The sequence below is a fragment of the Gracilinanus agilis genome, chromosome 1 (assembly GCF_016433145.1).
Source record: "Gracilinanus agilis isolate LMUSP501 chromosome 1, AgileGrace, whole genome shotgun sequence".
Classification (NCBI taxonomy): Eukaryota; Metazoa; Chordata; class Mammalia; order Didelphimorphia; family Didelphidae; genus Gracilinanus; species Gracilinanus agilis.
In genome coordinates, this window is record NC_058130.1 from 486,865,674 (window position 1) to 486,881,242 (window position 15,569).

Consider the following 15,569-nt stretch of genomic DNA (forward strand, 5'->3'; position numbering starts at 1 on the left):
GAAACCAGTACCAATCACATAAAACATATAAAGATTGTGTTGAAAGTATACCATTGTAGATGTTCAAGGCCCTATCATTAAAGTTTAACTATATAAAAAGTCAGACATTTAGCAAATAGTGATACTGGTGATGAACCATATGTCAACCAACAGACTCATAGAATCAAGAACTCAGAGTTGCCAGACCCCTTAGGGGCCATCCAACTCAGCCTGTAAATCTCTAGGAATATTTTCTTCAAGTAAAAAAATACTCTACTTTTCATATAATATCTTTTATTACAGTAATAAAAGTTCCCTTGTCACTATCTATCTGTATCATAGCATTCTTTAAGTATCTCCTTCCATCTAATAGCACCGAAACAATTGTGATGACTACTCTCAAACATCATATAAACTGTATGAACAAAAATTTGAAACTGAATTACCCTATGGATACTGAAAATGTAATTTTCCCTTAATGATTAATAAATACTTCCCTGATCATACCCTGCCCCAACCCAGTGATTTTGAAGTCATTAGTCACTATTTAAACCCTGTTCACCATTCTTCACTACACAGTCTCATTCTCATTACCCCTAAACACCCCCAATCCCTCAGGAAGGCCTCTTCCACAGGCAAGAAACTTGCTTCCAATTCTTCCTTTCCCACTCCTTCTATCTACTGGCTCTCAGTGAAATCTTAGGTAGCTTCCTAGCAATTCTTTCGCCCATTCCTCCAAACTCACTGGTCAAAGTGGGGAGATGGGAATACGTTTTGCTCCCTACTACCATCAATCAGTAACCTCAGTAATACTTATTTGAAGCTCACTCAAGCCACATCTTCCTCAATGAGGAAGAGCAAAGATCAAGCAAACCTGAATGAATGCAATTGCCGAGAGCATAGGGCCCTGCTAACTAGGGTCTCTCCCAAGACAACAGAGTGCAGTTCCAAGGAATAAAGGGGAGCTAGCACTTGCAGCCACCATGGAAATGCTGAGGGGGTAAAAGCATTTGCTTGCAGTGGAAGCTGTCTCAGGTGCCTAGGTTAGGGCACTTGATTTCACTCACTCATTGATGGGTTAGGGGGAAAGGAGGGGTGCAAGGGACCACACCTGTCCTAGATTATAGAAATTGGAAGAACCAAGTAGAGACCAAGAAATAACAGCACAAAAGGGGCAGTTAGGTAGCACAGAGAATAGAGTGCCAGGCCTAGAGTTGAGAGGATCTTCAATCAAATTTGGCCTCAGACATTTCCTAGCTATGTGACTGAACAAGCCATTTAACCCCAGTTGCCTAACCTTTACCAATCTTCTGACTTGGAGTCCATACTAAGAAGAAGATAAGGGTTTAAAAAAGAAGACATAACAGCACAAAAGGCTTGAAACTTTAGACGTATGTTCATAACCCAAATCCTTGGAACAGAACCTGAGTCTAGCAGAAAGCTAACAAGCAAGTCAACTTAAATTTTTCTAAAAAAATGAGTAAGCAAAAAAGAAAGAACTTAACCACAGATAGCTTCTATAGGGATAGAAAGGACCTGAAATCAAATTCAGAAGGTAGTGAAGCTAAAATGCTTACTTCTAAAATGTCAATTTGTGGATAAATTCTATTTTAAAAAAAAGGAATGTCACTATAACAATCAACTATGAAAGCTACAATAACACAATGATAATGACCACAGTTCCTATGTACTCATGATAAAAACTGCTAGCAAACCAGATGGAGAACTAATGGATTCAGAGTGCAGACTAAGGCATTAATTTCTCTATTTATTGTTTTTTTGTTTCTTTCCCCTAGAATATGACTAATGAAGACTTTTTTTGCATCACTCGATATCTGCAATGAATTTTGAACTTCTTGCCTTCTTAAGAGTAAGGAAGGGAAGATAATGTGGAATTAAAAATAAAATTGAATAGAAAAAAGCTGTTTCAGTTTAAAAAACAACAATATGTCAAATAGTCACAGGTCCAAAAAAAGTTTTTGGAAAACCTTTAAAAAAAGACTTTAAAAAAGCAATTAGAGAGATGAAGAAAAAATCAGAAGGAAAAAAAAGAATAATGAAAGAAAATCAAGAAAATTATGAAAGGTCAACCAATTGGAAACACAGGTCCAAAAACTTACCAAAGGAAAAAAAACTCATTAAAAACTAGAATTTGTCAAGGAGAAGGAAAACACTTCCTAAGACAAGAAATAACAAAACAAAATCAAAATGAAAAAAAGAAAAGAATATGAATGATCTTATTACAAAAACAAATGACCTGGAAAATAGACAATATAAGAATAATATAAGAGATAATATAAGAATTGTTGAACTACCAAAAAGTTCTGATCAAAAGAAAATTTAGACACTATACTTCAAAAATTTATTAAGGAAAAGGAAAAATAAAAAGTTTTAGAACCATGGTCTAAAATAGAAATTGAAAGAATCCACCAATTACTACCTGAAAGAGGACCCAAGATAAAAATTCATAGCAACATTACTACAAAGTTTTGTAGCTCCCAAGCTAAGGAGAAAATACCACAAGCCACCAAGAAAAAAAAAATCAATACTGTAGAACTATAATCAGTATAACACAAAACTTAGTATCCTTGAAAAAAATTTTTAAAATGTCATGGAACACAATATTTCAAAGAGCAAAGGAACTGGTTTTACAATGCAAAATAACATACCTAGCAAAACTCAGCATAATTATACGACCAAAAAAAGGGGCTATTTAATTAATTAAATCTATTCTTGGAATAGCTTGGAAACTCCCAGAACTGAGCAGAAAACTTGATCTTTAAGAATCCTAAGAAGATAAAAATGAAAGACCAATTGTAAGGGATTTAATTAAGTAAAACTCCTTGCTTTTTATATGGGAAAACATTATTTGTAACTCTTAAAGCTAATATCTCTGCCTAGGTAGTTTGAAAGAATATATAGTCAGAAGGCTTGAGGTAGAGTTGAATATAATGGAAGGAGCTAAAAAATATAGGGTAGGAAGAGGTAAAAAGGAACTATTATTTCATAAAAAAAGAGGTGTGAGTGGAAGAACTATTACAGTAAAAGGGAGGAAACAGAAGGCCAGCAGAGTTAGAACTCTATTCACATCAGATCTTGATTAAAGAGAGAATAACCTATGACAGCTAGAAAGGTAAAGGTCTTAACTTATAGAGAAATAGGAGGGTGAAGGGTTAGGATAAGGAAGGAACTCTCAGAATGGCATGGAAATTAAGAGAAAAGAGGGCAAGGGGAAAGATAAGGGAAAGATACTTAGAAGGTAGGATAGAATAATAAGTGGAAGAGATAAGGAAAGGCTCTTGGAAAGGCAGAGTGATTTAAAACTAGGAAGGCAACATCTCTGAAATACCACCTGAAACCCACCAGACCAACATGATGAAAAAGTAAAATGATAAATGTTGGAGAGGATGTGGAAAAGTCAGGACACTGATATACTGCTGGTGGAGTGGCAAACTAATCAACCATTCTGGAAAGTAATCTGGAACCATAGTCAAAAGGTCATCAAACTGCATACCCTTTGATTCAGCAATATTTCTTTCTACAAGGTCTGTATCCCAAAAAGATTAAAGGTAGGGGGAAAAATTTAACTGTACAAAAATATTTAGAGCAGCTTTTTTTTGTGGCCACAAAGAACTGGAAACTGAAGAGAAGTCTATCAATTGGGGAATGGCTGAACAAGTTTTCATATATGCTTGTAACAGAATACTACTGTGTCATAAGAAATGACAAACAGGATGATCACAAAAAAAAACCTGGAAAGACGTATATGAAATGATGCAAAGCAAAGTAAGCAGAACCAGGAGAATGTTGTGTACAATAACAATAGTGTACGGTGATTAACTGTGAATGACAACTATTATCAACAAGGCAAGAAGGTGGCCCAGAGATGGTTAAAGAATGCCAAAGGCTAGGAAATTGGGGTTAAATGATTTTTCCAGAATCACAAAGCTAGAAAATATCTGAGGCCAGATTGGAATCCAGTACCTCCCCATCTCCAGGCCAGACTCTCTATTCATTGAGCCACCTTGCTAATGAAAAAACATACTAAAACCTATGGGATACAGCAAAAGCAATAATTAAAATAAAAATTTATATTTCTAAATGCTTATATGAATAAAGAAAGAACAGATCAATGAAATTGGAATGGCAATTTAAAAGAGTAGAAAAAAGAGCAAATTAAAAATCCCTAACTAAATTCTAAATTGGTAATCCTAAAATTAAAAGTGAGATCAATGAAATCAAATGTAAGAAAACCATTGAATAAATAAATCTAGAAGTTGGTTTTATTTAAAAAAATTAACCAAATGCATAACTCATTGTTAATATGATTTTTTTAAAGAACACCAAATCACTAGCATTAAAAATGAAAAGAATGAACATAAATATACCACTAAAGAAGATGAACTCAAAGCAATTAGAAGTTATTTGGCTCAAATATATAACAACAAATTTAACAATAAGTGAAATAGAAGAATACCTACAAAAATGCAAACTGCCTAGAGATTATCAAAGGAGGAAATAGAATATTTAAATAAATCTATTTTAGAAAAAGAAATTGAACAGATCATAAATGAACTTCCTAAGGAAAAAAACCAACAGGACCAGATGGATTTACAAGTGAATTTTAGCAAACATTTAAAGACTGACATCATAAAAATTTGTTTTAATTATTTGAAATAACAAGTAAAGGAGGAGTCCCACCAAACTTTTTTATGAAATGAATATGGTGCTGAAACCTAAATCAGGAAGAAAAAAATTATAAACCTATTTCTTTAATGAGTATGGATGCAAAAATCCTAAATAAAATACTACCTAGGAGACCACAATATGTCACAAAGATTATGTACACTGTGACCAAACAAGATTTATGTTAGGAAGGTAGAGATGGTTTACTATAAGAAAAATTGTCAATGTAATTGGTTATATCAATAACAAAAGTAACAAAAATCATATGACTATATCTATAGATGCAGAGAAAACTTTTAACAAAATGTAACACTCATTTCTACTTAAAACACTGGAAAGTAGAGGTACAAATAGATTTTTTCCTTAAAATGATTAGCAGCATCTACCTAAAACCATCAGTAAGTATTATTTGTAAGAGGGAGTATAAATAAAATCAGGAGTGAAAGAAGGATGCCCATTATGATCAACATTAATTATTACATTAGAAATGCTAACAACAGAATTAAGAAAAAGAAATTGAAGGAATCAGAAATGGACAAAGAGTTAAAAAAAAACTATCTCTTTTTGCAGACAATTTAATGGTATACATGGAAAATCCTGGAGATTCAACTAAAAAGTTGGTTGAAATTATCAATAATTTTAGCAAAGTAGCAGGACATAAAATAAACTCTCATAAATCATCAGCATTTCTATATATCGCTAAGAAAGACCTGCAAGAAGAGATAGACACCCCATTTAAAATATAATCATATTCAGAATGAAGTATCTGGGGGCATACCTGCCAAAATAAACTCAGTAACTACATGAACATAATTAAAAAACACTTTTTACACAAAGTCAAATGTCAATATTTGGAGAAATAGTAATTTTTCTCCAATTGTTGAGAATAGAAATTGTTCATGGATGGGCAGAGCCAATATAATTACAAGGCCAATCCTCCATAATCTACTTATTCAATGCGATCCCAATTAAATGATCGAAAACTTATTTTATTGAACTACAAAAAATAAAAACAAAAATTATTAGAAAAAATGTAAAGGAAGGATGTATAGCAGTACCAGATTTTAAATGGTACTATAAAGCAGCAATTATCAAAACTATCTGGTACTGGATAAGAAATAGAAAGCTAGATCAGTGAAAAAGAACATTCATAAAACAAACAGTAATAAAAGACTATAAGTAATTGTTTTATTGGACAAAAGTAAAGATCCAAATTTTAGGGATAAGAATTCATTATTTGGTAAAAATGATTGGGAAAACTAGAAAGCAGTTTGGCAGAAACAGATGTAGATCAATATCTTACTCTATTTACTAAGATAAGATCAAAATGGATACAGCATAAAGCCATATTAGCTATCAGGTTTAGAAAAGATAAATTTATGAAAAAATAAGAAATAGCACTGTAAGGTATAAAATGAATAATTTTCATTACATTAAATTTAAAAGGCTTTGTATAAATAAAACTAATGTAGCCAAAATATGAAGGAAAACAGAGAGCTGGGGGAACCATTTTTAAAAGTTTCCCAGATAGAATTCTCATATCTGAAATATATAGAGAATTCTATCAAATTTATAAGAATATGAACCAATCCCCATTTGAGAAATTATCAATAGAGATGGATGATTTTTGGATGAAGAAATCAAGGCCATATATAGTAATATGTAAAAATTATTTAAATCATTACTAATTTAGAGAAATGCACATCAAAACAACTCTCAGATAACATTGCACACCTATAAGACTGACTATGATGATAAAAGAGCAAAATGACAAATGTTGGAGGGAATGTTTATACATCTTTGGTGGAACTGTAAACTTTTCCAAACATTTTAGAGAAAATCTGGAATTATCCCTCCAAAGTTATAAAATGATATATATACCCTCTGACCTAGCAATAACACTATATTAGTTTTGTTTCCTAAGGTAATCAAGGAAAAAGGAAATGAGTCCCAAAATACTTATAGCAGCTCTCTTTGTAGTGACAAAGAACTGTAAATTGATGAGGGGATGCCCATCAATTGGAGAATGGCTAAATACATGTGGCATATGATTATGATGAAATACTATATGCTATAAAAAATGAACAGAATAATTTTTTTAAAAAACATGGAAAACCCTACGTGAATTATGAAAAACAAAACAAGCAGAACAAAAAAATTGTATAAAGATCTAGAATTAATATTTGAAAAATAACCTCTGAATGTCTATCAGCAGAGAAAGACTGATAACCAGACACACGTATAAGGATATATGCTAAAAGAGAAAAAGGCCATCATTATATTGCTCACATAGTCAAAATCCACTAAGCCTGATCAAAGTTTTCTTTCTGCCTTAGGCCAACTGGCATTCTGTGTACTCAAGTTTATGCTAAATTTTAAATTCAAGAAATCACATTATATGCAGTGACTAAACTGTGACTCTTTGAACAAAATGTTGCAAGGAAATCCAAAAGCAAAATATTTCAATGGAACTAATAATATGAGATGGAAAACTACATTTTAGCATTTTTTTTTGCTGGCATTGGAAAGCAAAACTATTTGTGTCAAATTGAATTCTAGTACACATGCAAAAAAACAAAAAAAAAAACCTAGACGAAATCAGCTAGCAATAAAAAAGAATGAGTTGATTATTAAAAACCATAACATAGTCTGGTCTCAAACAACTCTTAGCTGGGTGACCCTGGACAAGTCACTTAATTCCAAGTGCCTAGCCCTTAATGTTCTGCCTTGGAACTCATATTTAGTATAGATTCCAAGATGGAAAGTAAAAACTTAAAAAATAAAAAATAACATGTTCTTTCACATAACACTCTGAAAAATATATTTTAAAATTTCTATTTAGTAGGACTGTGTAGTTAAACTTACCTGTTTGTGTAACTATCAGCATTATAGGTTTTCCTTTTGTTTGGTAACACACTCGGTATAGAATTTCTTGCCAAACTAGGTGGTGTCGAAGCTCGTGTTTTCGTGCTACCTCTAATATAGAGAGAATAGGGTAGATTGAAAAAGATATAAATGATTAGCACGTTAATTTTGTACAACTGCAAAAATGTAATTATGAAAAAAATAACTATTTTCAAGTATTTGAATGAAATAAAAAACTGAGAACCACACAGAATAAAACTATGAAGTTAACAGGATACTGACGAAATTAATGCCACCCTTTACAATCATCTTAAAGATACAAATTATCTTTTGAAATGTACAAAATATTTCATATGAAATTAAAATAGGATTCAATCATTTTCTTAGAGATTTTAAATAAGCTTTAAGATTGTCCTGAAGCAAGGTAGTAGAATTGCAGAAAGAACATTCCTTTGAGTGTCCCAAGCCCTGAGTTTGAACTCTAGCTCCACTAATGTAATAGGTTGTGTAACCTTCAGCAGTTTGCTGAACTAGTTTCCTCAGCTGTAGTATGAAGATATTCTTAGCATTACCTCTCCCTCTAAGGTTTTTAAGCAACAAATTAGTATAAGGATCAAATAAATGCAAAATGATTTATAGCCATAAATGTGAAAATAAGAATTATGACCTCCAATATATAAAATATTTTAACATTTAGCTACCATTCCCCAACGGCTTTCTCACTATGGAAAATTCCTCTGCCCCTGTGGCCCTTTCCAGATTTGTATGTTTCTCCCCAAATCTCCATTTTAAGGAAGGGTCTGGATCAGTCATTATTTCCTTCTTTCTTCAAGGATGATGTACTTTCTAGACTTCTTTCTTAACCATACCACTGTGCTAGTATCTTTCTCTTCTCCACTGCCTACCCCAACCAATGGTTTTCAGACTCCTATTAGAATATAAGCTCCTTAAGGACTATCTTTTCTTTTATTTCTATTCCCAGCACTTAGTACAATGCCTGGAGTGTAGCAACTGTTTAAAAAATGCTTGTTCATAAATTCTTGATGACATGATTTACATTTGTAAAATAATTTGCTATGTAATTTACTTATATAACATGAGAAAGTCAAGAAAACCTGAGTCCAAATCATGCCTCTGAGGCACTTATGATCATAGATCTAGAGCTGCAAAGGACATCAAGAATCATAAAGTTGGACGTCCTTATTTCAGAGAAGAAAAACTGAGGCCCAAGGAGTTTAAGTGACATGTCTAAGGTCACACAGGTAGTTTCTGGGACAGGACAGCCCAGATCCCCTATTCTTTCCACTGTATCATTTTTACTACCTGACATACTAAACTATGCGACTGAGCACATAATTTAACTTTCTCAGTGTCCCAGGCAACTCTCTACAATTTAGAGCAGACAAGTTATTGATCTGCATTTGTGGAGGGAGGTTCTGCACCTGGAATTCCCTATGAAAACACAGGTCTAGCTGCCCCTGACACACAAATAATAACAACAAAACTCATTTTATTATTGCTAGTAGTTGCACTATGAGTAAAGGAAATGGAACTTAAGATGTTAAAAGCTAGGATTTAGTTTGTTGAATCTCCTGCTTCTAAGAATAGTTTTTAAGAGGATCTGGTGAATATCATACTATGCAATGTTTTGTTTAGGTAGTTACACATTCCAAGTTACCTAATTGCAGCAGATTAATGTATAAGTATAACATAAAAAAATACATGTTTAAATGGTCAGGATGGCTAAGATAATCATTAATGTCAAAATATTCAGTTAAATTAATGGTTCTTTCACAATAAGTTACATAGGAGAAGAGGGAGAGCCTACCCCTAAAAGCTTTAAATTTCCATATCAATGACCCATGTTAGAGACTGCTTTGGGAAACCTCCCTTTTAAACTGTTGTTTCTAAAGCTCAACAGGAAAACTGAAGATACACACCACAGGATCTAGTTCAAGCTATCACTGCCATGGTCACCCTTAAAGACATCCACAGCACCCAAATTAGATACTCAAGGGCAAGATTTATCCATGAGATTAAAGTTCTTCTACCTTATTTCTATTCAGCACATCTTGCAATCTACTACATTATTACTGCATGCCCTTTTTAGGAATTATTCTTCTAAATTATATCAGATACCTATAATAAGAGTACAAAAATACCACATTCAATGACAATAGATAGCAGAGCCTTTCCAGAAGTTCTCTCTGGAATTTTTAAAAACTTAGACCCTTTAAACTTGGCTCATATCACTTTTACAGGCCAAGAAATAGTGACCAATTACTGTAGTTCTATCATTAAGAATGTTTAAATGTTCCAGAGGTTCAATCTTAAAATGCATATAAAAATGCTGCATCTTTTCAAAATATGGTAAAAATTTACGTGAATTCCAAGTAGATATGAGCTTTTTTCTTGATTAGTACTAGAGTATCTTGACCCCAAGATGCTATTTACAAATTTTTCTTACTCAATGTCAGTTACTATTTCTGCATCAAAAACATGCTGTAGAAAGACTTAAAAATAATTAAAGAAAATCATTTTTGAGTCTGAAGTTCTACTACCTTAATAGCATCTATCTGCTACTTTGATAATTAGAAGAATTAATAATTAGATTATTGCGAGGTGGAATAATAAACATAAGCTTCCATCTTAGCCATCTTTTCATTAGTTACTTTTTTTTTTCCAATTTTTTTATAAACCCTTGTACTTCGGTGTATTGTCTCATAGGTGGAAGATTGGTAAGGGTGGGCAATGGGGGTCAAGTGACTTGCCCGGGGTCACACAGCTGGGAAGTGGCTGAGGCCGGATTTGAACCTAGGACTTCCTTTCTCTAGGCCTGACTCTCACTCCACTGAGCTACCCAGCTGCCCCATTAGTTATTTTTTTTTAAAGATGGCAAGGCTGGGAGAAATCCTATTATCCCACCTCAGATATTACAGATCAGGAAAGTTAAATATACTTGGGCTAGGGTAAATTGGGGATTTTTAAATTGCAAATTATGATTCTAAAATCTTATCTAGAAGAATTCCAATTTACTACAAAATTCTATTCTCCAAGTCTTCCAGAAATAACAAGTTTTTCCTAACTTCATTTGGAATATAGCTAGCATATATACCTTCTCTGTTCTATTTATACATTGGCTTTATTAAAGATTTAGAAAAATGAAAAAAAGTTCATTTTTTACAAATTTTTGCAAATGTTTTTAAAATCAGAACTAAAAGGAAATATTTTAATACAATACTGTTTTTCAATAATCAGATTAAGATGTGTTATGCCAAAAGAGCTTTATTTAGGATAACGTAAAAACTCAGTAGAAACTTTTTAAAAGGACTTGCGTTTCTATTAATATCTTTAAACCATCAGCAAACATATATTTCTTAAAATAAATGCTTTCTATATTTTAAAAGGGATAGGGCAGCCTAACATTTTAGTCCTTTAAGGATACATCTGTAAGATTAACCAAACTGAGTCGCAAATACTTACTTGTTAATGGGCAATAACTCATTTCTTTTGATGGCACTGTCTGATTTTGTATCATTTTCATACAACCTTTGCACATCTCTTCCAGTTCGAAGTGGTGGGCCTAACTTGTCCATCTTACTATTAAAATATATAAAGGGGTACCCATAAGGAGAATGCTAGTGTTTGCTATTTTAAGTAATTCACAAATTTTATACAAAATTAGACATTAATCTTCCTCATTTGAGTGCTTTCTTTCCTCTTCTTCCCAATTTGCTAAGTACACTAAGAGACTCGAGGGAAAAAACAACTTTATGTAGTTATGTACAGACTACAGATATTCAGAAAATTTACTCAACAAGCACTATTATATTTTCCACATGATAATGCAGAATACTGGCACAAGGCCACAATAAATGATATGTCAAAAACTATTTCATAATCACTAGGAACAAGATATATTAATTATCCTAAAGGATTAATGTAGCAGAATAAGGCAAACAACTCAGGGAGAGGAGGAAGAAAAACTAGCACCTAAAACAACTGCCTTAGAATATAAAGCAAATTAATAAAACTAGGTGAGAACCCAAGACTTGTTACAGTCAAATTTCGGATCTAACACTTTCCCTTCTGTATCTTTTTAGCACTTTTTTTAATCACTCATATTCATTACCTTCTTAAATACCTTATTTGCATTTTCTGATAAATGTATGCAAAGGTTAAAAAACTCATCATTATGAGTCTATGATTTTACTTTTTTACTACTAGGAATTAACCATTTAGAAGGTAAATGGCCTGATTCCATACAATTTATCTAAAGTAAAATGTTCTTAAGGGATGTCTCTTATGGAAATTACTACTACAAAGGTGAGTTTTAGAGGACGAAAATTAGGCAATGAGAAAAAACATTTAACTTCATTAGACAAGAGAGAAATGAAATGAGTTTTGTAAAATGTATAATATACATTATATATATTTGTAAAATCACACATTTCATAAATATATATTATATATTGTTATATATATATAACAACAATAAAATTGAGGAAAATAAAGCACATAACTGCATTAAATTTTCATTCATCTAAAAAAACAAAGCTAAAGTCTTATTTGGATATATCAAGTTTTGGTTTTTTTTTTTTAAAAGCATGAAGGATCTCCACCTAGAGGATAACAAAAAAAAATTGTACTATTTGTAGGAGTAATTTTCATCTCTTTTGTACTTAAGTTAAATGTAACAACAACCACTATTATTCTTTCAATTTCAAAGCAAAGCAGAATTTAATTTACCTTTAGAAAAGTCTCAAATTACAAATCCTGCTTTAAATTTTTTAAGTTTAATAATGAAGACTGTAGAAATTAGATAGCAATAAAATCTTTAGATAGTAATAAAATGAATTTATCCAGTCTCAGCCAATTCTGAATTCTTCTTAAAACGATTTCACTTTTTAATAAATTCTTCATTAGTGGTTGAGGTGATGAAAAGTAAAGAAAGGGGAAACTCATTTTACATCTTAAAGTTCCAATTTGAAAAGTCATACTTCAATGACACCTTGAGTCCAACTTTCAAAATATGCAGTTGAAACATCTGGGGATTTAGGGAATAAGAAATAAAACATTTTTCTCAGCACAGAAAATGGTTGTGGGTTTTCACAAAAAAATTTCCCCCTGGCAGCTCCTAAATGTGGATGGCAAGTACAACTCTATCTTAATGTCAATCTTCTGTATTGCATGGTTTATGTCAACTTTCCTTGTGTATGTAAGGCTATCACTTATTCTCTAAACTACTTGCTTCCCACCCCTGGTCTCTGACATTAAGGCTAAGCTACTAAGCAGAGAGTGGCTACTTTCTCCAAAGATTGTTTCACATTTGGGTAAGTGGATGCTAACTGGATTCTTTTTCTTCCCCAAATCTCTAGGCCTTTAAAGGAAGGGATTAATTTAATTTTCCTATGAAGTATTAATAGAAAAAAAAACAGTTTTAAGATGCATATAAAAATATGAGTGGCTGGTACAGAATTTTTCCTCTATCTAAATCTAATTTTCAAGTAGCGTTTTTTATACTTCAACTTGAATAATTCCTCCATCAACTCAGTTCATGTCCTTTTCAGGTCTAAGAAAGATGGGTTTCAAGAGCTCCTGTGGACAGATGTCATTTTGTATACATTTGGTAATGAGTTTCTCCAAACTTAGGTTGGTCCTGGGACAAGATAGGATAGAATTGAGAGTCTATCATTGGGCCTGCAATCAAAGCAGAGAAAGGCTCCTTACCAAAAAGTTGATTATAAGGCAATGAATTTTTTTTTAACCACAGCAACAGTCTAAAGCATGAAGAAGTTGCTATGTTCATTGATTGAGGAGTAAGCACCCACTGACAAAAACAAAAATCTTATGAATTTAATAAGTGAATTAATAAAAGCTAACAGTAAATGGCATATGTAACAAAAATAGTTTAGAAATAAATCATTAAGAGCCTGTCAAAAAAAGTTTTTAAAAAATCTTTAAAATTCTTAATGTTTTAGGATAAGAAGAAGCAATCAATTAGGAGAAAAATCTTTGCATCAAATTTCTTGGATGAGGTTTTAGTACTTAAGATATATAGTTTAGTAACAGAAATATATATAAGTAAAAATTATTCTAGTTAGAATGATAAGGGCTATGAACAAAGAATTATTTTTAATGTAAACAATTAATAAAATGAAAGAATGCTCTAAATCACTAATAAGAGAAGTGTAAATCAAAACAACCCTGAAGCTTCAGCTCACAATAAGTAAACAGGCAAAGGTCATGGCAAAAGATGGAAAGTCAACGTTAGAGGAATTAGAGAAAGAAAAGCACACTGAAGCACTATTGTTCCACTGTTTGGTGGAAATATGAATCAGTATACCATTGTGAAAAGCAATTTGGAAGTAAGCAGGCAAGGGAACTATAAACACGGTGACTATAAGATCCATGAAATCTCGAGTAACACTTTTGATTATATAAAAATATTAACATCTCCATTCTGGGTAGCAAAAATGTGAAAGTTGATCATTGTTATCATAGGTTTAGCTGTGAATATTAATACATTCATATTTGAAAATTATTTTAGATTTCAAATTAATCTCTAATCATATAACTTTTTTTATTATAAACTTTAAAGGTACTATTGAAAAAAGGTCTATTATTTTAACCTGATAGTAATTCATTAAGGGCACATCTATACCAATGGTGTTCATAATTTTCTATCATTACAAGCAAGAAAAACCATCTACCTGGTACTTGGCAAAATAGGGTCATGGGCTAAGTAACTTACTGTTCAGGGTATCTATAATCATCTTGTGAAATTCCATGACACCTTTCATTTGTTTTCATAGGAAGTTGGTTGGAAAATGCATCTTAACAGCTCTTTAATCAATAAATCTAGGGACCTGCCTAGAGAGTATAATTTCTACTTCTGCCATAGCCTATTAACTGTTATCTTTGTTACAAATGAAAGCAAATTTCTCTCCTGAAAGAAGTGAAGAAACTTAAAGTATGCCTCTCCACACTCCAGAATGTTAAGAATGAAAGGTTTGCAAAGAAAACAGAAGTTGGCTTCAATGGATAATTGGGTCCTGAGTGTAATGAAAGGTGACAACCCTTGACAAGATGATAAAGAATGGAAGGGGGAAAAGAAGGAAAAGGACAATAGTTTAAACACAGATCTTGGGCTCTACCTGAAGCGGGTAGAGCTGGATTTTCTAAAAAGGAAGAAGGTTCTGGTCCTAGCAAGAATATTATGGTGGAGTCACCTATTGAGTAAGAGATCTTCTATGTGGCTTCAGTTTAAAAAAAAAAAAAAAGCAGTAGAGAATAGTAGTATAATTTGGTAATTCCTTCCTTAGAGGTACTGAAGCAGCTATTTTGTTTGATCTGGTAACAATAATGGGAGGTCTTTTGCCATCATAGGCCATGTATCCAAGACATAACAAAGAACTTCCCAAGACATAAAAAATGGATAACAATTACCAACTTATGTGATTCATAGGAGCAAAAATGAAATTTCCAGAAGGAACCTAGAAAGTATTATCAGTGATTATGAAATCTTGAGCAATAAACTGAAGACCATAGGGGCAGAAGCATATTTCTTTTTGCTTTTGCCCAATGAAAGCAAGGGACACAGAAAATAAAAATTAATTCAGGAAATGTAAAGAAATCTAAGAAGCTGAATAGGGTAAATCGATGGAAAGTATTTGAGTGGTTGGCCATTGTATTGATCAGTTACTGAGTTTTTGGAAATTGATTATCTGGACAATATTGATATATAAATTGTTACTGTATAAATTATTCTCCCAATTATACTCACTTTACTTTGCAACAATTCATACAAGTGTTCCCAGGTTTTCCGAAGCTATCCCCTTTATCACAAAGGTCGAGAAAAAGAGAAATAACTTGTCTCTACAGTATACTATAGACCACCTAGCCAGAAAAAGCAAATAGATAAAAAGTATGGGAAAAAATGGAACAGAGGCATGATATAACAGGAATAGAGGACTTCAATTATCCAGACATTTGCTGGACCTTTCTCTCATATGAAAATAATAAATACTCCACTACCT

At 32.3% G+C, this 15,569-nt stretch overlaps 1 protein-coding gene across 1 annotated transcript in view; it reads right to left on the minus strand.

The window, feature by feature from the left end:
• Nucleotides 1–15,569, minus strand: part of ZC2HC1A (zinc finger C2HC-type containing 1A) — a 60,371-nt gene that overhangs the window by 903 nt on the left and 43,899 nt on the right. Inside the window, exon 9 of the mRNA XM_044682448.1 lies at nucleotides 7,531–7,641. Coding sequence (XP_044538383.1) covers nucleotides 7,531–7,641 — 111 coding nt within the window. The remainder of the gene's footprint in view (nucleotides 1–7,530; nucleotides 7,642–15,569) is intronic.